The 27,644-nt window shown below is 44.0% G+C and overlaps 1 protein-coding gene across 2 annotated transcripts in view; it reads left to right on the forward strand.

Moving 5' to 3' along the window:
• The window catches only part of LOC133351340 (protein kinase C-binding protein NELL1-like), a 116,458-nt gene that overhangs the window by 52,747 nt on the left and 36,067 nt on the right, over positions 1–27,644 (forward strand). For both annotated transcript variants that reach the window (XM_061566459.1, XM_061566458.1), the window contains exons 10-13: positions 11,884–11,978; positions 16,303–16,405; positions 18,822–18,950; positions 25,227–25,352. In XM_061566459.1, coding sequence (XP_061422443.1) covers positions 11,884–11,978; positions 16,303–16,405; positions 18,822–18,950; positions 25,227–25,352 — 453 coding nt within the window. The remainder of the gene's footprint in view (positions 1–11,883; positions 11,979–16,302; positions 16,406–18,821; positions 18,951–25,226; positions 25,353–27,644) is intronic.

The following is a 27,644-nucleotide window of genomic DNA, read 5'->3' on the forward strand; positions in this document are numbered from 1 at the left end:
GGTGGCGGGTTTAACGACACATTTATATGCTTACGCGATCTAACCCAACAAAAACGCTGTATTACGGATGAAGTGCAATATTTGGGGAACGCTAGAATGCAAGGGAACATAAATTAGCTGATGCAGACGAACCATGCAGGTCCTATTGAGAAACACCAGGACCTAAGACAAACTCAAAGCTCTTTTTTATATTTGGCTCTGCGATGTTTTTTTTGGGTTGTACTTCGGCGTGCTGTTCGGCACGATGTCCGACGTTTCACTCCAAATGCTGGGAGTTTCTTCATGAAGGCCTCTCGTCGAACAACACGCTGTACGACCTGAAAACACATCGGGGAGCTATACATTACAACTGCACAAATCTGCACTGGTTTAATAATGTGTTATATTTTACCGGGACTTCATCCCATGGTATGAACACATTCATTAGCAAATCTGTAACGGAGTCACGGGTTGTTCTTTTTTTATTTTGGGATAACACGTTTTAATTACAGCATCTGGTTAGAACCGGTGCAAAATAATAAGAATAAAAACGAAAAACACGAGGAATATAATTGTGCGCTAGGATTGTAAACACGAGGTGTCCGTAAAGGTGTCATCCATTCTTAAGTCATTAAAATTATGCGACAAATTTTCGAACGGCGTCGTCGAAACCTCGTTTCGCGACGCTTTCCTTCCCGTGGGCCCAATGTAAACCGGTCGCAAAACAAGAAAACGAAAAGCGCTCGGCGGCCTTCAAAGGGCACGCAACAACCGAGGGCACTTGGAAGCAATCGCAGCCGCAATCTCGCCACGACGCGAGTCGCCAACGCAGAGGCGCGCGCAGCTTCATCGGGGCGGATGTAGCACGATGAAAGACTCCGGGACGATATTCATATTAATTGGTGCGTGCGTTGTAGCTTATATCTGTAATCTACCCCACGCAGACGGCTGTTCTAGTTACAGTTAGTTTATCAACATTATTCATAGTAAAGGTTTTTGGGTTTGATTGTGCACATATAAATGTTTCGACACATTTATACTTACGCGATCTGACCCAAAAAAATATTTATTATGAATAATTACAGTTATTTAATCATTCATGACACCTTCGTAGACACGCTGTACCTTAACATGCGCGTGCGTTATATATACACCGACTCAGTCTCAGACTTTATTTCAGCTTCTGAGGCCCATTGAGCTTAACATATGTTTTACGAGGACAACCACAGCCCACCATCCTGATACCGTGCGAATGTTACCATACACTTTTGATGTCTTGGCATGGTTGTCCAAGTAAGCTCAATTTTATTTGCATTTGAGGCTTTTTTAAATCATACAGAAGCCGTGTTTGCTGACACGAAATATGCTCAGATATCTCCAAAGCCATTCACCTGTGAAGCTCTATCCTTGAATTTGCTGACACCCTCCATTTATCCCAAACTAACCCATAAGCTTTTGTTCGCATTGATCCGGCATCAATACTTGTAAATTTCATTGGCGTTTGTGGACCAGCACTTGAAATTCACGGCGGTGTGACTGCGCGGTTGGGCAGGGTGGGGCAACACGGTCGTATGTGTTTTATAGTTGCCGCTTATATAATGATGAACCACGACTAGGTATACAATTATTAATAAGCACGCACGAACGCGCGACTCAACCTAACGAAAATAACGACTCGGTCAATTTACTCTATATTTTTTAGGACTAGCTGCATGCAGGAAAGCTCCCTAAGCCCAACGCATAACAGCTCAATAATCCACACACACACATACAAGCCAATTGCTCTTACTGTTATGGGCTGGCAAGCTGAGTGTACAGCATGTAATTCGTATTGAGCACCCGTGCTTTCAGTATGTTTCGTTACCCCTTAAATCTCACCGTGAGTTTGTTTAGTCCAGATCAGCCCAATAATGAGTGAGAAACATTGGTTCTCAGTGCAGTAGACACACAGCCCCGTTTTGCCGATTCTACTGCTGGATGAGCAACTGGGAAATCTGAGTTATTGTGATCAAACTTGACATTGTGGGTCAGTGCAAATCGATGGGCGTAGTAGAATATAGACGCGAGGGCATAGAAGCACAGTGCAGCTGAGATCCCTGACCTATCTTCTTGGTTCTTTCGGTAAAGTCACATAGAAGGGAAATAATAAAATAAACATAATAAAATATTGTATTATGTTTTATTTCTAGTAAAATATTTGATTATGTTTTATTTTCATTATTTTATTATTTCCCTTCTACGTGACTTTACCGAAAGAACCAAGAAGATGAATCCCTGCGGTCACGAAAGCTTTAAATCGAAATGTATCCCTGACCTAGTCTGCGAATGTTTCTCTGATTCACCTGGAGTGCCCGGAGTAAGCTCACCCACACGTGCGAAGCACCCGATAGCGCTATCTAAGGGTCCACTAAGCAGACGGGATCATGAACCCGCTTGCTGTGCTGTCGTGTCCTGACCACCCCATCACAGTCCAGCGGGAGCCTTTTTTTCTGACGCCAACCGTGCCAGCAACAAATAGCGCTCTCGATGATTCATGAGAACTTGGGAAACGAGGGGATAGGGAGGGAATTCCAGAGTTGAGCAGTGCGGCGGAAATGAGCAGAAAGTGAATTGTTTTGACCTAGAGTGTGGTGGTTGAACCAGGTCGGTCTTGTAGACCGTGCCCAGAACGTGAGTGGAAGAATCAATGAGTGAAGTTCATGTCAACAGAAGCCATGGTAGCAGTAGGGAAGTGCTGTGCCCTGCAATGTGGTGGTTGAACATGGACGAGGCGAAACAGACAGTCCGGTAGAGTCCTCAATATGAGGTGGCAAAATCAACGGGTGAACTTCATAGGAAAGTGTTCGTGAGTTTGGGAGTTTACGTCACCCACAAACCCTTGCCTTGATAACATATGCTTTATGACAAGCATGCGTTTTGGTTAAACCTGATTGCAAACATCTTTAGAGAACGTTCATGTTCGCTCGCCTGCTGACAGGGCCAATTCTAGGGGCAATTCCAGGGTTTCTGTGGCTCCTTGTGGAAATATCTGATGGGATGCCAAACAGTGAACCATTGTGTAAGCCACTACAGGGTTAATTTTTCATTATTGACGGTATGCCACATGTGCACTCGTATGTTGATGCCCACAGTGAGCCGCAGCTCTATGATTTTCCTGCTTAGTCGTGCTGTACGCGCCCTTGATTAGGATAACGTTTTGAGATTCTGGAGGATACGTTTGTTAAATTAGGTAAACAAAAAAAATCCTGCTCAAATGATCATTGTGGAGATCATAATTAGTTTAAAGCCCTGAGATTTTCCATAGTAAAAGCATCGTTGACTTTGTCACAAAGCGATACCTACTTTATCGACCGCAAAGGGATTATGGCCTGAGTTAGCATTCAACCAGGACTTTGCCTGAAGGTGCCAGGTTTTTCTTTATTTTTTATCAACTTATTTTGTAGCGCAAGGTTTTCCACCCACTTTTATTCTTCAGATTAGACTCCCGCATCTTGTGAACTGGGAGATCCACGTGGAAGAGAGAAAAACATTGGCAGGGGCATGCTTCCAGCTCCCAATGCTTACCTCTTGATACTTTCGCTATCTGAAAGGTTGCTTTTTTTGCTTCAGTGGCATGAAAATAAGTCGGCCCCATGCTCCCTGTAGCATAGAAATGTACGTGCCTTTATACTTTTGAAATCGTTCTTGGCAGATGTTTAAATATATACATAAATATCGTGGAATGTGGAAGTTTCGTGCGTCAGAGGGGCTTGACACCATGTCCGTGTAGAAAATTCTGCGGAACAAAACTAAATCAAATAATAATGGGGGGGGGGGGGGAGGTGGGGAAGTAATCAGGATAAATTATTTAGCTGTGCAGATAGTAATATAAGGGGTAAGTTTGCAGTGTTTCTTATTTCGATTTCAAGCTTTCGTGACTGCAGGGATTCATCTTCTTGGTTCTTTCGGTAAAGTCACGCAGAATGGAAATAATAAAATAATAAAAATAAAACATAATTAAATTATTATGTTTTATAATAAAATAATAAAAACAATAAAATTAGAATGTTTTATTATTATTGTATTATTTCCATTCTACGTGACTTTTCCGAAAGAACCAAGAAGATGAGTGTTTCTTATATTTAGTATTTTGTGTTACTTATTTTCCAAGGTGAAACCTAACTGAGCGCTTTGGCCACACATTACAGCTCATCGAAGTGGCTTGTATTATCATCATCGTTGGGAATTGATAGTCATAGCCAAATAATTTAAATACGGGTTTCTCTATGCGGCGGGTTAAACCGGAGGATTTGGCGAAGAGCCACACAACGACGGGAGAAAAACACACAAACTACAAATATACAACAGGCATCGTCATGGTCCGGGATGAAACCCACGACATTCTACGTACCAAGCAAGGGAGATAACATCTCCTCGCGAAAGCGGCAACATTTTACGAGTTCGGATATATATTTTTTCCCATTTACTGTAGATTTTTTACACTTTTATTTAACATGATCTACCGTGTGATTTACCGGTTATAGTTTTCAATCTGCCCTATGAAGCGGATAATAAATAAATAAACATCCTTCCTAACATTGTACCTCTGTGTGTGCCAAGGGCAGACAATAGTGTTGTCTTAAATGCAACGACGTATTTTTAGCCTTATTCACACCAGCCACACTCGGTCCAATTGCTTGTTACAGTGGCATTACAAAGCACGAGACCTTGAGAACGATATTCATGACATTCATATTCTATCCTCTCCAAATAAATAGTTAAGATCCTTATTCAGTTGCCTTTTCACTGCCACATCTGATGACTTCAATGTGGTATACTTCTGCCCACAAAGTGCATTTAATGTTCTCTGTTTTTGGTTCGCCTAGGATATTAATTATAGATGATTGCTCTGTGTGTATTCTGACAGCACATTTAACCCCTCCTGTATTCTCACTACTACATCCTTAGTAAGTACTTTACAGGCTACGCGTGTGTGTGTGTGTGCATTCGCTGATTAGCAATTACCATTTTCTCGCCCATAGTCCATCTCACAGCTTGTTGTGTGTGGATTTTGTCTTTTTATGGATTGGTCTGAATTATTTAATGCACATACGCAGTGCCTATGCGATATTTATTTGGAGTCTATTACATTATATATATAAGGAACGCCGCCATGGTGCGACGGTTAGCACGCTGGATTTGCAATTCATAGGTCACCCATTCGATCTCTCGAAGGGGCCGTTTGAAAAGTTGAGAAGGTTTTTCTTCTTCAATCCTCCCTCTATACCTCGCCTCTGTCCACGCAGCAGTGCAGCCACCGCTGGTCGATTGGCAGGTCACGTGTGGTGGTGGGGTAAATTGTGGGTTCTCCCCCACCCCTTCCAAGACAACTGGCCCCAACCTAGATGGGGGACGCTGCAGAACTCGGTCCATTGGTAGCCCTGCCAGCGAAGGCGTGCGAAAGACGAATTTCAGGGCGGCAGCTTTACCTTTTGCATGCATTGTTGTATGCATCGCTAGTGTATAACACAGCTTCTAGATTTGAAGCTTTCGTGACTGCAAGGATTCACACTCTTCGGTTTTTTCGGTAAAGTCACGTAGGTAAAAAATTATCAAAATTAAATAATATTAAATGAAAATAAAGCAATTCAATCACGACGTTTCGGAGGCAACGCATTTACTGTATCAGTAAATTTAGCTGTGACGGTCCCACCTGAAGACGGAGACTTGTGTTGCCTCCGAAACGTCGTGATTTAAATGATTTATTTTCATTTATTATAATTTTATTATTATTATTTTTTACCTACGTGACTTTACCGAAAAAACCTAAGAGTATAACACAGCTCTCCAATGCATGTCATTTACAGAGACTATGTATGACTTTTGGCAGAGAGGACATATTAATGTGTCAGTCATTATTACGAGTTATGCTTTGACATATTTGTAGAAATGCGTCTTTATTTACTTTTCAAATGCAATCAAATGCACTTTTCACTCAATAAATGTGACATGTCAGAGGATTCACGAACCTGGCTTCGTACGTAGCGTACAGCAGGAGGAGGAGGAGATGGCAATTCTATTTTTGTTCTGCCTTTATTTATTTATTTCGCTAACACATCTCAAAGTCTGAAGTGCAGAGTCATATATTTATTTCTTTAATGCCACTAAATTAACCCAGGAAACTTGTAACTGGGACACAGAGTGGTACGAGTTCTCATTTTAAACTAAACTCCGCATCATTTACGCTGCGTTACGAGGCTCCCCTTCCAAGCCGGCATTGCGAGCCCCATTATGTCAACGTGCCCTGCACTGATCCAACTGTGCTGGATTGCATCCGAGCTGGAAAAATTGGGGCTTGCCGTCAAATTAGTCACTGCAATGGGATGGTTTATTTATGAACAAAAAAAAACAACCTGTAAACTCCTTTGCTAGCCGACAAAAGTGGGGTGGCAGTTCTTTGTATCCGTGATGTAGTACCACAACATTTGTAATACGTGACATAGTATTCAAAATCGTTTCTTGGTGTGTTGGTAGTGTTCAAAACGAAACGTCGGTTAAGGCTATACCGAGGGGGGGGGGGATGATTTTTGTTTTTGGTGCATTTTCATGTTTAGTCATAAAAGTCATTGATTCGTTTCTCGTATTCCACGCTCCCGTGGCAGGGACGAGTTTATTCATAGGACAACCACAGTTGACTTCCCCCCACAAACTGGTGCTCATTTTATCTACCCCGGAAGAGTGATGTGCTGAGTCGATCCTCAACCAGAATTTGAACTCACAGCCTCTGATTGCGAGCCGTTCGCTTGACCGCTGAGCCACCAGGCCACATATTACAGGGTGGAGTCGCATTTTCTATTCTTAGGTTTTTTTCGGTAAAGTCACGTAGGTAAAACATTAAAATTAATAAAAGTAAAATAAAATAAAAATCACGACGTTTCGGAGGCAACACAACCTTCCGTCTTCAGGTGGAACCGTCACAGCCACGACAGCTGTATCAAGTAAATGAGAGATTGCAAGAGCTACCACTCCGTATATATAATGGTTGGAGAGGGGGGAAGGGCCAAGTACGGCACACTTTTTATTCATATGGTAAGGTGAGGCTTAAGAGGGTGAGCCTTTGTTATGGAGAGGTACGGTTTGTGACTAAACCTGGCCTACATAACAATAGTGTGAAAAGGAGAAAACAACTAAACATGGTATTTCCTCTTCGTCATCAGACACAGTTCCATATCTTTTTCAGTGAACGGCGTATTCTTCAAATGCGTTTGGTGTTGGTGGTGGATTAACATGAATGCTGGTTCATCTTCTTGGTTCTTTCGGTAAAGTCACGTAGAAGGGAAGTAATAAAATAATAAAAATAAAACATAATAAAATAATTCTCACGACGTTTCGGCCACAACGCAAGCATCCGTCAAGAAGATGAATTCCTGCAGGAAATAAAGATGATAATAACGGGTTTTTTTTCCTGTCAATAATGGAAAATAGATTTTGACATTTGGCTTAACTGGATTTTGTCAGAAAAAAAAACATTAAGCTTGGCTTACAATTTTCTTCCGGCTCCAAAATCATTAACGCTGTAATTGATAAGAAGGTTAAAATGGTTTTAATATAATCTGTCTTTGAAATAGAGTTACGTGACTCAACGAGGCTTTCCTTGATAAATAAAATATATTGTTTACACCAATGTTAGCCTTTAGTCAATCCACTGCTGGATGAAGGTTTCCCCCCACAACCCTGGAAGAATGATGGGCTGAGCCAATCTTCAACCAGAATTTTAACTCACAGCCTCTGATTGTTGGGGGGTGGGGGGGGGGGTTGTTTGACCATATTTTTATTTTATAATATTTCCATATATATATTTACCAGGTAAGGCCGACTGAGCTAAGAGCTCTTGTTCAGAAGTGACCTGGCTACGTGTGCGCGTCAGTGAAGATGTAACGGGACCAGAACCGGTACGGGCATTGCCCACCATTGATATCGGCTGTAGCCAGAAATCGAATTTCGGGTCACTGGATTCTTAGCGCAGTGCTCTAACGACAACTCCCCTGTCCATTTGAGGTACAATAGAACACTATCGCAACATCTCCAATTATTCACAGGATCTTTTTTGTACACTATTTATTTACACATTATCAAAATTCTAAATCTAAATACATCATTTACTTTGCAATGTGGTCCGAGTAACAAAAAAAAAATCCACTGGAGGGCTTTCCATAAAATATTATAGGGAAGTGATTTCCCCCTCCACGAAATTTTTTGCAAGAGTGAGAAAATAAAAAAAATTAAGAGTGGGGTGGGGGGGGGGTAATCCGTCAGGGTCAACTGCCTGGCTTTAAAGAGAGAGTCTGTGCGGCCTTACACAACTAGGCCAAATTAAAACCTTAATAGACTGCAGAGAAATGCAACTCACAATTACATTTCCCAATGCCTGCCAGTCTAATGATTACACGAAAAATAACACAACGTAGTAAATAACATGATTTTGGGGGGGGGGGGGGATAACATTGCATACGCAGGTCATGTAAGGTTGTAGCAGCGCCACGGTTTAGTACGGCGATATCGCGCGCGGCGTGTGTTCTCATTAAAGCGTTCACAAGTCGACTGTGAGATAATGACACCGTAATACTTAGCGCGTGGTTTGTGTAATCGTTTAACGCGAACGTGTGAATTTTTAAATTGAAAACGGAAAATTTGCGCTCATTTGCCAGCCCGGTGTGTGTGAATCGCCTGAACTATTACGTCTGGCCGTGTAAATAATAACGAGCTGGTCCTCGGTGCCACTCTTTACCAACGATTTAAAGCTTTCATGACTGCAGGGATTCATCTTCTTGGTTCTTTCGGTAAAGTCACGTAGAAGGGAAATAATAAAATAATAAAAATAAAACATAATAAAATAATTCTCACGACGTTTCGGCCACAACGCAAGCAGCCGTCCTCAGGTGAAGACCAGGTCTGTCGGGGAGACAGCGTCTGAATGAAACACCACCACGCTTGGCAGCGTACATTTAAGCTGGGTTGGAAGGGTGGAAGGGCGCCTTGACAAAATAATTTGCATATCAAGAGGAATTTAGCATATTTATGGGAAATGCAGGTATGTGATTAGTACTACTTGTGAAATGCGTAGGAGGTGGGTGGGGGGTTTCAAAGTCATATTATGCCCGTGCATTACAACGTCCAGCGTGTGGTGAGGCATCCGTCACACACTCCTCTGTGACTGACACGGCGTGGGAATGCCTTGATCCAGCAGTCTACCGACACAGTTGCAGCAAACGAATCAATTCGTGAATTGTTGCGTAAACGCATCCTGGTCACTATAGTGAATAGCCCAATACTTAAACTGGGGCCATGACTCAGAAATTTGATAATGATGGGTCGAAATCGGTGTCACGAGTATCAATAACGTGCAGTAATGAGGACCTCCAGTCAATGTGGGTGCTTTGACATGGTCGGTGGCTTTGGTCGAATGATAAAACAATACCAATACACAACATCTGGTGATTGGCCTATCCTGTGGGCTTGCGCCAGATAGTCGCTCACAAGAAAGTTAATGTATTCTGAGTAATAACGTAAGCAGCATTTCTGTGCGGGTATACAGATTTAATTTATTTTGAAATTGAGGTAGTGACGGTTCATATTCTTGGTTCTTTCGGTAAAGTCACGTAGAATGGAAATAATACAATTATAAAAATCAAACATAATAAAATAATTCAGACTCTGTCTTCTCGACAGGCCTGCTCTCCACCTGAGGACGGCTGCTTGCGTTATGGCCGAAACGTCGTGAGAATTGTATTTTATTATGTTTTGTTTATTTTCTTTATTTAATTATTTCCATTCTACGTGACTTTACCGAAAGAACCATGAAGATGAATCCCTGCAGTCACGAAAGCTTTAAATCGAAATGTAGTGACGGTTTTGTATGTAATTTTCTTACAGCCCAAATAGTCGCGCCTCAGATTCTCGGCCGCTATTGCCGCATTGTAACCTCAGCTAACCACGGGCTGCATCAAATTACCATTCAGTCGATGCGGGCTGAAAAATGCGTGCTGTATTAATTGAAGTGTTGCAGCACACCTTTGTCATCGTAATTAAATTTCAAGCCACAAGCCACTGAACAGGAACTGGGCATCTCGGGAGAGACTCAGGCGGTGCTACGGTGAACACACAGTGACATTTTCCTTTTTTGTTTGATGAATCCTGTCAGGATTGCAAGTTGAGCTTCTTGTAATCTACCTAAAGCCACGAGCGTGATTTATGTTTTGTAATTTTGAGAAAATTCCCAAGGAGAGGGCCGCACTCTCTATGAAGCGCTGGGCACAGCTGCATCCATGTGCAGTGCTCGCCTCGCGGTGGGTTGTCATTGCCGGGTAGATAAGCGGGCCTTGGCGTATGTTCCAGGCAGATAGCACAAATTAGACTGTGACACAAAGTCCTTTGGTCGTTCAGGGTAGGTGTTTTATTTTAGTTTTGCTCTCTCTCTCTCTCACCGTTTTTATTTCTCATTATTTATTTTCTTTCCCAATTATGGCTTCACCTTTTGTCGTCCTTTTTTTTATTCTCTCACTTAAAAAAAAATTTGCCCGAAGATTTTACTTCAAATCAGATGCCGCTATGGTGCAACTGTGTTAGCACGGTGGATTTACAATTCAGAGTTCGCCAGTTCGACCTCCCCCCCCACCATCCGGAGCGACAATTGAACCATTGGGCAGATTTCTGAAATGCCCACGCCTGCTGTCCGCCCAACAGTCTAAATGGGTTCAACGCAGTTCGTTAATAAATCGGGTGCTCCCTCCTCTTTGTTCCAAGGCGTTTGGCCACCGTGGAAGAAGCAGGCCAAAATGTCCTCGAGTGGAGGCCAATCCTCCAGCTGTGATGCGAGCGAGCAGTTGCAGGACTGCCCTCTTTCTTTACCTTCTCGTCGTCAATTGTTGTTCTTATAATGCATCAGTCATAAATGTCAGACGCTTACATCTTTAAACCGTTATTTGAATGGTGATGATGATGATAATAGTAATAAAATACACAGCGAGAAAACACAAGAGATTGGTGCCAGAAAGATGTGGCCACTACTTGAGCATATCGACACAAGACGGAGAGGAGAGTGGAAACAAATGACGATTTGAAGCTTTCGTGACTGCAAGGATTCATACTCTTAGTTCTTTCGGTAAAGTCACGTAGGTAAAATTTTTTTTTTTTTACCTACGTGACTTTACCGAAAGAACTAAGAGTATGCAGTGGACACCTCTGGGCCATCTGCCCATGGATAGCGATGACGACGACGATGATGAGAAGCTGGATATGAGCACACACCCTGGGAGCAAAGTCAGTGGTGCTTATATCCGAAGTAGCGTGCTTCTATCGGAGGTGTTCATTTGCCATTCTCCACCAGCGGATTGCTTGTATAAGTTGTAAAAACACTTTAGTTTCTACAGAAAAGCAGTTTTGACATGGCACGTCTGTTCTTGGCGAGTGTGCCCTGCATTTTGAGTGAAAGTGAAAAATTCCAGTTTGTCACCGGTTGCTGTGATTTGTAACTTTGATCTTTATCCTCTTGCCGGTAGTTACATTTTGAAAGTGCAACTTTATTGAGGGACGACTGTGCGTTGTTGTGGTGTGGTCTGGGACTGCGTTTGTTGTTGTTGTTGTTTTGCTGCCTTGCCCTAGCTTGCATTAAGTGTTGAAAATTGGCAAGAATGTTCGTACTATTGCAGTGTGTACTTATATGTTTTATTCATTTGAATATTCTATTCTGCACTCCTATCATTCTTTGGGGGTTTGTTTGTCGTTGTGACTTGCTCACCCGCCACCCTACTGGACATCTGTGAAAAAGAGCTTCATAGCTCATCGGATTCTTCCTCGTAGTCTAATCAGAGATTCAATTGTGATGCTGACGTTTGTTCTAAAATAAACGTGGCCTCTCTTTCACAGCGACGTGCGTCTTCGGGAACCGGGCGATCCTCTCCGGCGCGAAGGTGGCGGTGAGGAAGGAGAGGGAGCAGCAGTGTCAACTTCACGAGTGCAGCGTGAGCCGTACTATCCTACCACATTGCCACAATTTATGTTGTGTTTTTTGTTGTTGTTTTCTTTGTTTACCTAAGGAACGTCTCGCTGAGTCAGTGGGAGTCCTGCTGAGTTTCACATGCGCAGACGATGACTGCCACACATGCTTCTCCAATTGAGTAATTGTGTCGATACGTTTTTGCGGAATTGATCAAAATTCGGGCCATGATGCCAAGACACGTGGAACTACACTCTGTCCGTGTAACATCACGGTGTCATTAATGTCCGCTCTGTGAAGCAGACGGCGGGTGGTGTGTGTGTGTGTGTTTTGGTTAAACACCCGCGGTATTAACTAGGGCGGCCGTGGGGCTCAGAACACAACGAGCGGAAAAACGCGTCACCGCTGAGCCACGTCACCATTTCCGTGACCTCTGCCCTTCCGCCGTTCATGAGACATGAGCAGAAGTTTCCAAGAAAAAATACCGCGTTGCGGCCGCTGGCTTGTGGCTTTCAGTCAGAGGAGGTGATAGCAAATTTCAACTGCAATTTTCACTCTCCATCAATCAGCTAATTGCAATGTGCATTCTGATAACGGGAAAGTACAGCAGAGATGAGCTCAACATTTTATTACGCATTCGATGAGCCAATATTGATACGAGAGAATAACCATTCCCCCAAATATGTTTATTTACTTACTTTAAGAGATGTAATTTCACACAAAAAGTCAACCCCTCCCCGCCTCTCTCCCCGCACCCCCCCCCCGAAAATAATCTTTTTCACTCGCCGCCCATGAGCACCGTGTGATATTTATCACATCAAAGATAACCACTGCTCCCCAGCCAACGCGACCTGTGAGCTGTTGTCATTCATCCTTTTATCCGGCGGGAGGGCGCTTTGAGGCAGGTGTCCTGTCGGCACGCAGATGTCACTTTTTTATTTTTAAACCATGGCCATTAAAATGTTGGCACGGCCCGAGGCCGTCAACTTTAAGTGAGCTTTCTGGCTCTGTTGCGTTTCTGTAGCGTGACCTTGGGTCTGGAAAATGAATCCGCTCCCTCGTGGTTACTTTTGGACAAGCAGCTTCATTTGGCAGAGGGGTCGTATGGCACCCTGTTGCTTCGGTGCAATGGTGAGCGTATTGGACGTGCAACCCAAGAGGTCGCCGGTTCGATTTTCCCGGAACGGCAGGTTGAAACGACGAGTACGTCTCTCAAATCTGCCCGCTCCCCTCCCACCCAGCAATATATCAATCGCGACACCACAGTGAGTCGATCGGCAGGTTGAGCGTGGTGGGGTAAAGTGTGGGTATTCTGAAGAGTAGGCCAAAACAGCAGTGGTGTGAGAAAGACGTTACAGGGCTGCACCTGTACCTATTTTCTCTTCACCACATTTATCTTCTAAACGTGTGAACAGGCGAGTTGAAGTATTTTACGTCGGTTTTGCATCTTCATTTTTGTTCTCCGTGACTCGGTAAGGCCTCATATTCTTAGGTTTTTTCGGTAAAGTCACGTAGGCAAAAAATTAAAATTAATAAAAGTAAAAAAAAAATAAAAAAAAATCACGACGTTTCGGAGGCAACACAAGCTTCCGTCTTCAGGTGGAACCGTCACAGCACGATAGCTGTATCAAGTCTCTCAAGTCTCTCACTCGATACAGCTATCGTGCTGTGATGGTTCCACCTGAAGACGGAAGCTTGTGTTGCCTCCGAAACGTCGTGATTTTTATTTTATTTTTATTTTACTTTTATTCATTTTAATTTTTTACCTACGTGACTTTACCGAAAAAACCTAAGAATGTGAATCCTTGCAGTCACGAAAGCTTCAAATCTCGGTAAGGTCTGTTTCGTTGGGGTGTTATTTTCCTTATCGGTGTTCACATTTAAAGCGCTGCTTGCGATATTGATGTATTGACTGCAGATAAGGTTCGTCTCATTGCCGAGGGTGGTATTATTTAAACAGGGCTGTGTAAACAAATATAATTACGTTGGCCTATCCCGCTGTGGATATGAAAAGGTCAGCGTGTCCCGTTGTAGCCATCACATTTATTTCACTTACATTACGAAACAGGGGATTTTTTTAAATGAAACCACAATGTCTCACAAAGCCTTCCTTTCTCCCGTTTTTGCTGCTATTTCATAAATTGTCTCACGCTGAACAGCACTTCAGCTCGTGAAAGGAGATTTATTTTAAAAATTCAATGTTAAGGCCGTATCCGAAGACAGAATAATTCGTCGGTATATTCATAGAAAATGTGGCTCGTGCAGCGATGTCAGCTACTACTGGCTTAACACCCATTACCACGACTTCATATTTAGCAAGGTTTTGGTTAGAGGGGCATGCCTCATTCTCTTCGCATTTAAAGAAAGCCATTATTAATAACACCGCTTCTTTGTTCGGTTCGTAGCAAAGTTTAATCGCGTTTTGAAGTGATTTATTGCGTACACTGTTTAAATAAGGAATATCGATGGAGAGGGAGAACTTGGGATTTCAATAAATGGAGTGGTTTTTATCCTGAGTTAATGCATAGTAATGGAATTATATTGCAAACGTGCCACGTTTAAAGAGATATTAGAAGGGTTGCACAAGTCATAATATCATTGCTAATGTACCACTATATATTTTTTTAATATGTGTTCTGTTCAGCACGCGGGAAATGTACGTTTGAATTGTGTATACATTCAATAACCATGATTAGATTAAGTTATAGCAGTCAATGTTGAAGGAAACAATGAGCTCCAGAATAATTGAAGACGATTACAATCTGCAGACCGAGAGAAGCTCGTGTCTGCTTGTGCCCATACACTTGGCGAGGCGTCCATGGGCACCGCATTAGCAAAACAAACAAACGGAAATGTCATAATCATTTCCCCAACTTCATCTCGATGATGCAGTCGCCGTCACGCCACGTACCCATTTGTGTCTCTCACAGAGGTGCACGACCCTTCGTGTTATTTTTTTTTTCGATTTAAAGCTTTTCGTGACTGCAGGGATTCATACTCTTGGTTCTTTCGGTAAAGTCACGTAGAAGGGAAATAATAAAATAATGAAAATAAAACATAAAACAAATTTCGATTTAAAGCTTTCGTGACTGCAGGGATTCATCTTCTTGGTTATTTCGGTAAAGTCACGTAGAAGGGAAATAATAAAATAATAACATTCAGACGTTATCGCCTCGATAGACCTGGTTTTCACCTGAGGACGGCTACTTGCGTTGTGGCCGAAACGTCGTGAGAATTATTTTATTATGTTTTATTTTTATTATTTTATTACTTCCCTTCTACGTGACTTTACCGAAAGGACCAATAAGATAAAACAAATTCTCACGACGTTTCGGCTACAACGCAGGACGGCTGCTTGCGTTGTGGCCGAAACGTCGTGAGAATTTGTATTATGTTTGATTTATTTTTATTTTATTATTTCCCTTCTACGTGACTTTACCGAAAGAACCAAGAATGTGAGACCTTTCATGTAGATAGAGGATGGGATGGCAGGGCTTCCTCTGAGATCCGTTCAAGATGACCTCTGGTCCACACCGGCAGAGGGTGGCACTTTTGCACCTGCTTCTGCCATTGAGAGGAATGTTTAGCTTTTTGCTGAATAGCAGTAAAACGCATTTTTGTTTTTACTTCTCACATCTGGAGTCAAATTAAGTGCAATGTTTTTTTGGGGAAAGTCAACGGTGGCCAGGCAGAGACCTCAACTGCACTACACTTGAGAACCTGGTTTAATCAAAGGTGGCTTTCCTGGATTCGAACCCAGGTTCCCAGTGGTACCAAACTCAGCGCTAATGGCATCTCCGTGTGTTAGAGAGCTGTCCACAACCGCAGGTATTGTGGTCAATGCAAACATGACTCCTTGTAAAAAAAAGGTGTCAGTTTTGTAGCCAGATAAAAGGGTAAAAAAACAATTGTCATATACGAACTACTTTTGAGATCCCTTCAATCGATCTGTTATTTTATCGGCACACTGAGGGGCGAGGCACTCTTTCCTACATGCCCTGCTCAACCATGGCCTTCTGCGTAATTGTTGTCTCCAATCGTATTAATATTAACGGTAAGTTCATATTGTTCACTTTAAATCGTCTTACATTGGTATCATATACAATGTAAGTGCGTATGTATGTTTTCGTGACATTTTGTGTTTCGTTTTATTTTTTAACCATCCCCCTCTCCTCCAAAAAAAAATGTTTACCTTTCTATTCGCTTTTGCGAAATCCAGGCGTCCCTTGGAAAAGTTGTGGCCTCAGTGGCCCTCTCTCGCCTGCTCGTAAATAACGGCTCCGTTTCGCGTGAACGCGCGTCTCATTAAGCGCCCTCTGCTCTCTCTCTCTCTCCCGTCTCGCGCGCAGGACGGGTTGATGGTTTTGGCTGACGAAGGTCCTTGTCCCACTCTGTCCTGCATCGCCGAGCAACAAATAGACCTTCCGGACAGATGCTGCAAAGTGTGCCGCGGTGAGTAACCCGCGGGCGGCGTGAACACAACGACGAGGAGAAGGAGGACGGTGAAGCAGATGCTTGACACACAGCGTGACTCGCTAAATGGGAGTAATGGCCTTTCAGCGCTTCATTACCACTCCCTGCAGAAAATGGCCATTGGTGGCAATGCTGTAACATGACCTTGTTTAATGGGGGGCGGGGGAGAGGGGGGCATACAAAAACTCAAGAGCGGGGGGGGGGGGGGGGCAGGACACAGTCAAGTGTTGAACAAACTTTTAACGGAGATGAAATGCTTGACAGAATGAGCAACGACACGATCTGTTTTTTGCTTATCGTGCTCTCTGCTCTAGCTCTATCCTCCTGTGTAAGGCTCGTGCACAGGACCACACAGTGCCCCCCCCCCCGCACTCCATCTCCCAGCCGCCCGCAACGCTACACGGTCGATTGGTGGTGCAGTCATGTGTCTAGGTGCGTTCGTGGGAAACAGCTGTCAGTCGGTTAGCGGCACATCTGTCGAGTGAGTGGAGAGTAGGGAGACTCACATTTGTAGCCTCCCGTGTGTAGAGAGTACGGAGACTCACATTTGCAGATTTTCATGTGTCGGGGGTTTCGGAGACTCACATGTGCAGCCTCCCGCGTGTAGGGGGTATAACTGAACTGGAGGCCCATGGGCCAGACGAGCTCAGGTGCCAGGCTACATGGAGGGCTTAAAAGGGCCCATTCCAGCCACGCCGCACCACCGCCACCAGTGATTTCTTAATAACACCGAATATTAACCATTTGGCACCGAATGAGCCACACAAATGTTTCAAAGTGTTCATGTTCATTTTGTTGTCCTTCCCCCGCACCTCCCATTAGCACGGCTCGCTACGTACGGTGCGAAAGAAGTTAAACGTACATTCATCCTCGCGGTTTATTGGTCAGTGTCAGCGGTAATCTTGGTGGTGAAGCGTACATGGTTGGAATAAAAGTAAAAAATCCGTTGGAAGAATGTGGCAGGCAATGACACCCAAACCTCTCTGTTCAACGCATGCAGTTAATGTATTTTTTTTCTGCTATAAAGATTAATCAGCCTAATTATCTAGCTAATGGCGTGATTATTCACTTCTCAAATTACGGTTTTCACGCGTGTGCTTGTGGATGTAGAATGCGTTACGCACCAAGGAATCCGTTATATCCCAAGGACTATCGGCTCCTGACTTTTGAAACGTTTCTAAACAAAACGACCACAACAATGGGAAAGCAACGTTGTTATTTTCATTGTTGTCTGGTTAGTAATAGACGCTTAAGAGTTATCGCCTCTTCGTCGCGATTTGCTGATTCGTCACGGCTAAGCGTTCATGATAACATACGTGACTTTACCAAAAGAACCAGGTAGATGAATCCCTGCAGTCACGAAAGCCTTAAATCGAAATTCAAGAAGCTATTTATTTTTTTGTCTCGTTATTACTCACTCATTTGTATAATGCTTCTGCAGTTTCCCCATCGTTATATATATATGTGTTAGCATAGTTGCTGAGCGTAGACCCATTGGCCAAAAACTACCAAGCGACCAGCAAAAAAAACCAGCACCTGTAAAGGGTAAATGAATTGAGCAAGGTTAATAGAACTTGGGCGAAAGAAACGATGCGAGGAAATTCAAAAGTCGAGCGGTGCGAGTAAAGAAGCAGAAAGAGGAGTGTTGTGAGCTGGTGGCTAAATGCGGTGTGGCGGATGAGATGAAACAGTCTGTGTGTGTGTATGATGAACGTCTTTCGCACTGTGTGTAGCCAACCGTGCTAATCGTAGGTGCAGGGGAATAGACTGTTAGACTCAGTCTGAATAGTCTGATAGACTCAGTGTGGATAGTCTGATAGACTGAGTCTAAATAGTTAGTCTGAGTAGTCTGATAGGCTCAGTCTGAATAGTCTGTTAGACTCAGTCTGAATAGTCTGGTAGACACCGAGTCCTCAACATGGGCGGAGGATTCAACGAGTGCAACTCTCGTTCAGTTTGTGACACCGTTGTGATTGTGTGCACGTAATCCTCGTGAATTGCAAGCAGTTACGCATCACACAATAAATTTAGCGCCTTAAGAATTAATATTAATAAATGAATCGATGCAATCATCATAACACTATTCATAAAGATGGTCACTCCATTGCGCGCATTCCGATGTGCCTTTGCGGCCGTCTGGAATGCTCTTCGTTCCGATAATAGGAATCCACTTGAGCTATGCAACTTTTAAATGATCCAGATTGACAAACTCACTTCTTTAAAACTTTTTTTTTGTCTTTCAGTTCGTTCTCCTTTCCCTCCGCACCTCCGCTAAGCACACGGTTGGCTGCACGTGGTGCGAAAGAAGTTCAAAGTGTGCGTGCGAGACGTTCGACGTACGTAAAGTTTCGTTGACGCCGTGACAATGTGGCCCTCTCTCCTCTTGCGTGCAAAGGACACGACTTCTGCGGGGAGGGCCACATCTGCGGCGATCACTCGCAGTGCCAGAATCTGCTGACGCGCGCGGCATGCGTCTGTCGTCCGGGGTTCACACCCATCCGCGAGGACGAGGCCTACTGCCAAGGTGAAAGCCTGCCGCCCACCTGCCACTGTCACGGCTAAGGTTGCCACCTGTCCTGGGTTATTGTTTTGTTTTCCCCCCTCCCTCCTAGGATGGTCCTCTCTTTGAGGCAGTTGTCTTGGGAAGTCTCTCCGTCTTCATGGAACTTTTAACGTGAAAAGTTGCATCTACTTTTTCCTCTGAGATGTCCTAGTTTTTTTTGTACCAGAGAGGTGGCAACCCTCTTCATATCTGGGCCATCGTTACGGTTGTCACTTTTCCTGGTTTCCCCAGGATTGTCCTCTTGTTGAGGTTGTTGTTGTTCTAAGGAAATCTGTACTTCTTCCCAAAACTTTAAGAGTCCAGGTTTATTTCAATTTCGGCAATAATGCACCATGCAAGACCATATGTTTATATGTAGTTCTACCCTCTTCCAGTTTAGTGAGATGTTCTCATTCCCCATGATATGTCCCAGTTTTCTGTACCTCAAAGTTGACAACCGTAACCATCATCATCATCTGCATAGTCACCATTGTCTTCAACGTTGGCATGATCATATTCGTCATAACTAGCAGTATTAGCATCAGTATAGTCTACATCACTGTCATCATCAACATCATTATCATCATCAGCGTCATCGTTAGCATTCATCATGATTTCTGTTTGTGTCAATCAATCGATTTTATGTGCCAATTGTCGCCCTCAATAAAGTCGGCTTCGGTGCACATTGAGGAGCATAGAGCAACACCGCCATAGTCATCGTTATCGTTGACGTTCGGAAAGAGTCGGACGGTGTCACCAAACCAATTAGGATTTTTGCTGAAAAAATATAATAGATCCGATTCTGAATCGAACTGAAGATACACGCCCAGTGTCCATCATCAACATTGCAATCATCATCAGAAACAACGTTATATAGTAATTGTCACCATCGTCGTCGGCTTTTATTTAATTTTATTAAGATAATTTATAATGCGTGGCGTAAATATACAATGCCATCGTTGGAAGTTGAACCATAGAAAAAATGTTGTGCTCACATTTCAACAATAATAGGCCCATAGGCTGCTCTACAAACATGTGTGCCTAGTTTGACTTAAAATAGACACGGTTCAGGTCATTAATATGCATTGGAAAGTACTGGGAATTCAGAATCCTGTGGAACCAATAGGCAATACCCCAAGGTCTGCCACTGCAAGAATTAACTCAATTGTTAAATGAACTATAAACCCATGGCTTTAAGTGCGTCGGTCATGTGAGGGTTGTCTGACCGTGTCACCACGCTGTTCAGTACAGGTTGGTGAAGGGAGTAAGTGGGTATGGGCAGAACACATCGCCACAAGAGGTGTTGACCGATGGTTAAGAATCATATCAGGAGTTGCATCCAAGAAATGGAACGCATCCGAGAGAGAGTGCGTCCTCCAGGGAGATGGAGTGATGAAATCAGCTCGTGTGCAGCGGGATTGTGAGAGATGGTGGATGATTGCTGAGGCTTTCATCCGACAGTGGATTTATCATTGCTGATGATGATTCAACGCATCGGACAAAATCGTTGGCTTCTCATCAACCTGCAGCCGTGACAGACACGCAGCACTCCGTGTTCGTTTGGTTAGTCCGTAAGAATGCACGAGGCTATCTGGCGTGGTGACAAAGAATAAATTCGTGATTATTCAACTGAATGCGGACCGCGCTTTTACGCAGTTATCTGGGAGACGCACATTTGCAGCCTCCCGTGACTGATTTGAGCATGGTGGTAAATAAGTTGATCTGCCAGTGAGGCACAGAGCCCATTTTTCTTCTGTAAGTTTACACCCAGTTGCACTCGTTCGTGATAAATGCTGTGGGCCTTTTGAATTTGAATTTCAATCTACAACTGTATGGATATGGCTGTTTCAATAGAAGAAGAAAATAAAACAACAACAACAACAACAACCAACAACACATGAAAGAGAAAGATTACAGAAGCCTTATTTAAATCCTTATTTGAGCTCAGCTCTCTTGTTTCCAGAGCGGACAAAATTACATAAATTATGCATGCTACAGTTACGCCTTTCATTGTTTTTATAAGCACTTCCAATGGCCGTTATGCAAAATAGATGACAAATGCTCTAATTGAAGGATGTTTCACTAAACATTAAATCTATTCTCAGTGTGCAATTCATTGGAAATATAGCATCGTGCTTACAAAGAAAACTAGTTCGGCTACTCTTACCCATGCCCAGTTCTATTGCATCAAAGTACTCGGGAAATTAACTTCTGATTCTGACTACCAACATACACATTCCCAGCTTCTGGCGGAGATATATGCACTCTCTCCCCACTAAACAGTGCTTCATTTTAGTCGGAATGGTCTGCTATGATGTTACAGGATTTAATTTGGCTGTGCCACATATATCGCATCTTATTATGGCCTCACCATTAACATGAACCTGTTAAACATTCATTATATGTATATAGGGTATAATAATAATAACAAGACTCAACCCTACTCCAACCAGACAAGCAGCATTCCCAGTAATACCGATTTGAGAAATTCAACCCGAGTGGTTACAAACAGCTTTCGGAGCCTATAACTCCCCAGAGTAGTGAGCTTCACAAATGCAAGCCAACTTAACACAATTACACCGTTCGGTAGAAACGGGGGATTCCTTCATGTTAGGTTAGCCTCGCGATGATCCGCACAGGTAGTCGACAGAAAGGCACTTGTCAAGACATCAAAACCACGTGAACTTTAGAGCCAGTGTCCCAGCGGTCCCTTGTAGAGCAGCAGCAGAGACGGCTGGCTGGCAGCGCTGGGTTCTGCTACTCTTGGGCCACTATTGATGTTCCAGCTATTGGGTTTTTTTCTTTCACACACCAACCGTATTGTGTCATCAGTTTGGCCTCGAATCGCAGCGGTTGTGAGGTGTACAAAGGAATTGTGCGGAGGAACGCGTCCCGCGATTGATGGTCTCTTGTGGATCTCCGAGCCAAAGAGGTTTTCAAAGCACACGCTGCGATGCCTTGCAGAGTTTAATGCCCCCACTGCTTTGCCCAAACATGCCATTACCAGTGCACACACACACACCAACACAGCCTCTCTTCCACCCCCCTGGCATTTCATTGCTTTGGGGGGCATTAAATAGAGTTGGTGATCCATATCATACCGTGTGTGTAACAATTGCCAAGGCCAGCCCGGTGGCTCAGCGGTAGGGCTGGTGGCTCACAGTTGGGAGGTTCGTCTTCTTGGTTCTTTCGGTAAAGTCACGTAGAAGGGAAGTGACTTTACCGAAAGAACCAAGAAGATGAATCCCTGCAGTCACGAAAGCTTTAAATTGAAATTTAGTCGGGAGGTTGTGAATTCATCATCCAGGTCAGGGGTTGACTCCGTCTGTTCATCCCCGCGGGGAGGAGCAAGACGTTTATTTTACTTTCTTTGTTTTAACTGTGAAAATTGTAAAAAAAAAAAATTACATATATTATTTGTGAGTTAGCTTTTTTGAGGGGGTATCCAATTAAAGCTTTCACGAGCCTCACAACACATGTATCGCAAGCAAACGTGCCTGCTGATCGTTCCAGACTCATTGTATTTCAAAGGCGAGAGAGAGAGAGAGGAGACGGAAGTAGCAAGAGACTGGGAAATATATCTGCTTTCGTATTCTTTTGTCCTGCCGGGAGCCATTATCTTCCTGGTATCGCGTGTGTGCTGGCGATGCACGGACAGACTGCAGACTTCAGCGGCTCCGCGGACATTCCCTGAAACTCTCACGGGCTATTGGGAGAAACGGCATCGCATCGCACGCGGCGAGAGGGGGGGGGGGGTAGATACGCCACACGTGCCAAGATTCTGCAGCTCGGCAGTGAATTTAAAATGCTTGGCGTGTGCGCGCGTGCGCTCTCGTGTGCAATTGTTTGAGCGGCGTGCCAGTTCACTGAGGGTTCTGGCAGGGAGCGTGCTCGTTGAAGACACGGCAAAGGTTCAGCCCTGCAAGTGTTTGCTCGTGCCACTGCTGGCAATCGGACGTCCACTGGTAGGAGCTCTTAAGAGAGCCCCTTTATGGTGCACTGTCGGTCTACTCTTTTACGCTGCCCAGATGTCTTTAAAAGGGCGGAAGTGCCTACACTTTAGCCCCACCAACACAACCTGCCCATCGATTAGCTCTGGTGTGGCCATGTATATTTATTTATCCCGGAGGAATCCGATGAGCTACAAGGCTCTTTGATCACAGATGTCCAGGAGGGGCGGGAAAGAACGCCACGTCAACAAACAATGCAACACACACTATAGGAGTGCAAAGTACATGGAAGGCAAAAAAAAATCACCCAAAAGCATACCAATAGAACTAAACCATCCCCATCCTACTACGCAAAGCCCACTGAGGTATGAACTTTTTTTCAAAAGCGACCTGGCCACAAATGATAGCTCAACGAAGTGGCTTATCACGTGGACATTTACATCAGCCAAATACGTAACGCACGTTTCTAAATGTGGAGAGAAAATCTGGAGCGCCTGGAAAAAAATCCACGCGACCACGAGGAGAACATGCAAACTCCAAATATACAGCAGGCATCAAGGTTAGGATCGAACCCACAACCTCCTGTAAACGAGGTGAGGTAGTTAACACCTGGGAGCCAACTGTGGCTGCCATTGGCAAATGGGTGCTATGATGCGTTAATTGTATTAATTATTGGATTAATTGATACACATGCCCTCACCTGGCAAGCTCTGACGGTCACCTGTCCAAGTACTAACTGATCAGCCGCTCGACCGTGCTTGGCCTCCGAGATCCGGTGAGGGGATTTAAGAAACCTTGCCCAATGTTTCAGCTGCTGCACTTGGAGATCAAAGCACGGAGCTCCGGATTGCCTGGTGTCTCCCCCCCCCCCCCCACCCTGAACTCCACTGGGTGGCAGACATTTATATCTGCACAAAATTTGTTGGCTGAAATTCCCAAAAAAAAACACTTTTTCCCATACTCGGCAAAGCGACTCTCCTCATTATTGCTCGTTTCGTTTAATTCAGAGGGCTTACATTTTTTAAGACTGTTAAGTACAGCGCTTGTGTTAATATTTTAAAATCCACGTCTTTTTTTACGCAAACAGAAAAGTGTCCCTGCCTCTGTGAACATTAAATTATTGCAACGTCTGTACTTGTCGTGCATTAAATAATGGCACACGTCTAAATGTGGAACATTAGGACATCTTTTCTATGAACATTATGAATGAGTTCTCGTGGGAAGAGGGTCAGCTAAAATTCGCTGCATACGTTTGGCCGTGGCAAGAAAAAGAAGCTCAGGTCGCCTAGTTCAGACCACAGTTCGCAAAACATGAGCCCAAAATCGGCAAACTGTGTGCTTGCTTGCTTGCTTACGACCGTGCAAACATTTCGGTCGTTCTGTAACCCACTTCCCGTGATCCAATCGAGCTGACATTTTGCACACAGACTCGTTGTGCGAGACAATTAATGTTCGTGAAAATTTTTTTCCAAAATTTTACACTGTTTAGGGAAAACAAATTAAATATTTAATTACCAATTGTTTAATACTGCAGACAATCATCTGACCCATAGGTGTCAGCCATCTCAAGCCAGAGGACGAGAGGACTCTAGCCGCCACGCATATAAAGGATTTAGAGTGAAAAACTTTGTTTTTACGGGTTATACTTATTTCAAGTGATTTCCCCTCATGAAGAGGATGATGACTTTAAAAAATGAAATTTCTGCACTCTTTTGGCAAGAAGAAGAAGAATCAAAATCACACAGAGATCGCCAAGACAAGCCCTTTTTCTCGGGCACTTTACTGCAAGCTTCTTTAAAACGGTGTGCCGTCTGCAATTTCGTGAGCTGTGATTTCGTGAACGGCAAAAGTTTTCGAAGAGATTGACAGTCACTTGCCCCTCGCCTCGTTGGAAGCGCCGAGAGTTGTGAACGTTTTTTTTTGTTTGTATCGACACCGCCGTCATTGCTGCAACGGTGCCTTGGGGCAGCTCGTGGGGATATCAGCGAGTGAGGAGACGGAACGCGGGAGGCATCGTCCTCTTCCTCTCTCTTTAAATCCGGTGCACGCGAAGAAGGTTTCACTGCCCTTTACAAGCTCCTTGCGTATCTCCATCACGAGCCCACGACACGTTTAGTGGCCGTCTCCCGCTCCACCCCGTTGGTCAGGACGCCGTAACGGAGGCGGATTGGGGGGGGGAAGACATGGGAGGGCGGTGGAGTTATTTATTTATTTAGTGCCCCTTTGATGAACGGTTATCGGTCGTCCGCGCTCGGTTTTAATTGGACGGTGCCCCCCCCCCCCCCCCCCGGTGTGTGTACACCTGCAGACGTGGACGAGTGTGCGGAAGGAGCCCATTACTGCCACGAGTTCACCACGTGCACCAACACGGCGGGCTCGTTCCACTGCGAGTGCCTGCCCGGGTACCTGCGCGTGGACGATTACTCGTGCACCGGTGAGTCACGGAGTGGGCAGCTGACGACGGCAATGATGACGACGACGACGAAGACGACGACGATGACGACGATGACGACGTTTCAACGCTCGCCTGTGACAAAAAAAAAACACCACCACTTCTTAACGCGCCCGATCGCATCCCATTTTTGGGAAATCGTGGTTGAGCCCCGGTGTGTGGGTGGTGTTTGCACGGTTGAACAACGTGCACAAGCGGGGTGGTCGTAGGTGGCTGTGGGGCTGTGTAATACGCTGGGAGCTAGAGGGGCGGTGCAGCTAAGCCATTTGCTGGACCGTACTTCTATGCTCCTCCGCGTTCACCAACCCGCACCTACCAGCGTGGATAAGCATGGCCACAGGCTAACCCCCCTGTGACACGGACAGGCATGGGGAGGCTCTCATCCAGCAGTAGAGAGGCAGAATTGCTTTATCGGCGTCACGTCATGAGACGAAAGAATCCATTCGGACATTTCACAGAGCAGTGCCACCCAACTCAAATTAAAAATAAAAATAAATTAAAATCAAATCAAAAGATCGTGATTTCATTTGAATTTTGTTAATTTTTTTTATTTTATGTTTTATACCTACGTGACTTTACCGAAAGAACCAAAGAGTATGGATCCCTGCAGTCACGAAAACTTCAAATCTAGAATAATCATGAGCAGTTAGAGCCCGGATTCAAACCCAATATCTCCACAGCGGTGCCTGGCCCAGTGCTCTGATCTCTGAGCCACCCTGACAAAATCTTGAGATGTGGTTTCCTTGATAAGATCAAAATAAATACGTTTCATGATCAATCCACTGCCGGATGAAGGTCTCCCCAAATGCCTCACCGACCTCATAAAAATAAAAGCTCGCACCAAATTTCGCGGAGCATTGCAAAGATGGCAATAATACTGATCTGAAATGTTTGCAGGTTTATCCCGGCGGCTTTCATAATATCAGCCACGGTCACCCCATGTGGCCTTTGAAAACGATGTAATGACTCCCCGGGCCCTCACCTGGTTAAATAAAGGTCATTGGATCATTTCTAGATTTGAAGCTTTCGTGACTGCAAGGATTCATACTCTTAGTTCTTTCGGTAAAGTCACGTAGGTAAAAAAATGAAATTAAAATTAATAAAAATAAAACAATAAAAATCACGACGTTTCGGAGGCAACACAAGCTTCCGTCTTCAGGTGAAAAAAAAACGTGATTTTTATTGTTTTATTTCTATTAATTTTAATTTCATTTTTTTTACCGACGTGACATTACCGAAAGAACTAAGAGTATGAGTCATTGGATCAACCTGAAATTGAATTGTATTTGGAACGTGCGTTACCCACAGCCCACAATGACTGTCGTCGGTGGGAGCTCACGGTTATCTCAGAGGCGTATCTAAGTAAAGTAGCGCTGCTCAGATATGGCAATCCGATGTGAGGTCCTCGGTAACATTATCGTCAGTTTTTCAAAATATCTTCAAATCGTGATTATCACTGCCCCATTTTATCTTTCCGATGTACATTATTTCCTGACAAAAATGTTACGAAATAGCAAACTCATATAATACATTTGTGAATAAATAGCAATTATCCATTTAATTGCTATTTGAAACATTATTTCAGAGTAATTAATGGCATGGTAATCATATGATGCTATCATTCAGGTAGTTTGGTTAATAATTTACTTATTTAAAGTGTAACTGACGGCATATGCATTATAAGCGCCATCAATTGTAAGGGTAATAATGAATTATGGCAGGCGTATGGGTGAGTAAACTACAGTTGAAGAACGTTTAAGTACTGTAATATTTTATTTGTACAGCAATGCACAAAAACAACACAACACATTTTTATGCAGTTCCAAAATTGCGGGAAACTAATATCGCGAAAAATCAGCCCAACGTAAAATCTATAGCCGATTGTGAAATACGATATCGTCTTTACACGATATCGTGAAAGACGATATCACGACATCGTGAAAGACGATATCACGATATCGTGGCGACCGTGGTCCAAAGGAAGACACCGATCGCCAAAACTCAACCCTGCAAACAAAAATATATAACGAAACGTCAGCCGTGTAGGTTATCGGATTTGCGCTGCGTGGCATTTGGCTCGCTGGTTGCGTGCGGGCGGAACAGACTCTGAAGAGAGTGGCAACACGCGAGAGCGAGACGTCAGAACTCGTACGGAACAACATGCGCGCCGCGCAACCCCCAAACCACGTTGGGAGATATTCTTAGGTTTTCTCGGTAAAGTCACGTAGGTAATTTTTTTTTTTATAAAAGTAAAATACAAATAAAATAAAAATC

The sequence above is a fragment of the Lethenteron reissneri genome, chromosome 37 (genome assembly GCF_015708825.2).
Source record: "Lethenteron reissneri isolate LAM-NWPU_2019-01 chromosome 37, ASM1570882v1, whole genome shotgun sequence".
Classification (NCBI taxonomy): domain Eukaryota; kingdom Metazoa; phylum Chordata; class Hyperoartia; order Petromyzontiformes; family Petromyzontidae; genus Lethenteron; species Lethenteron reissneri.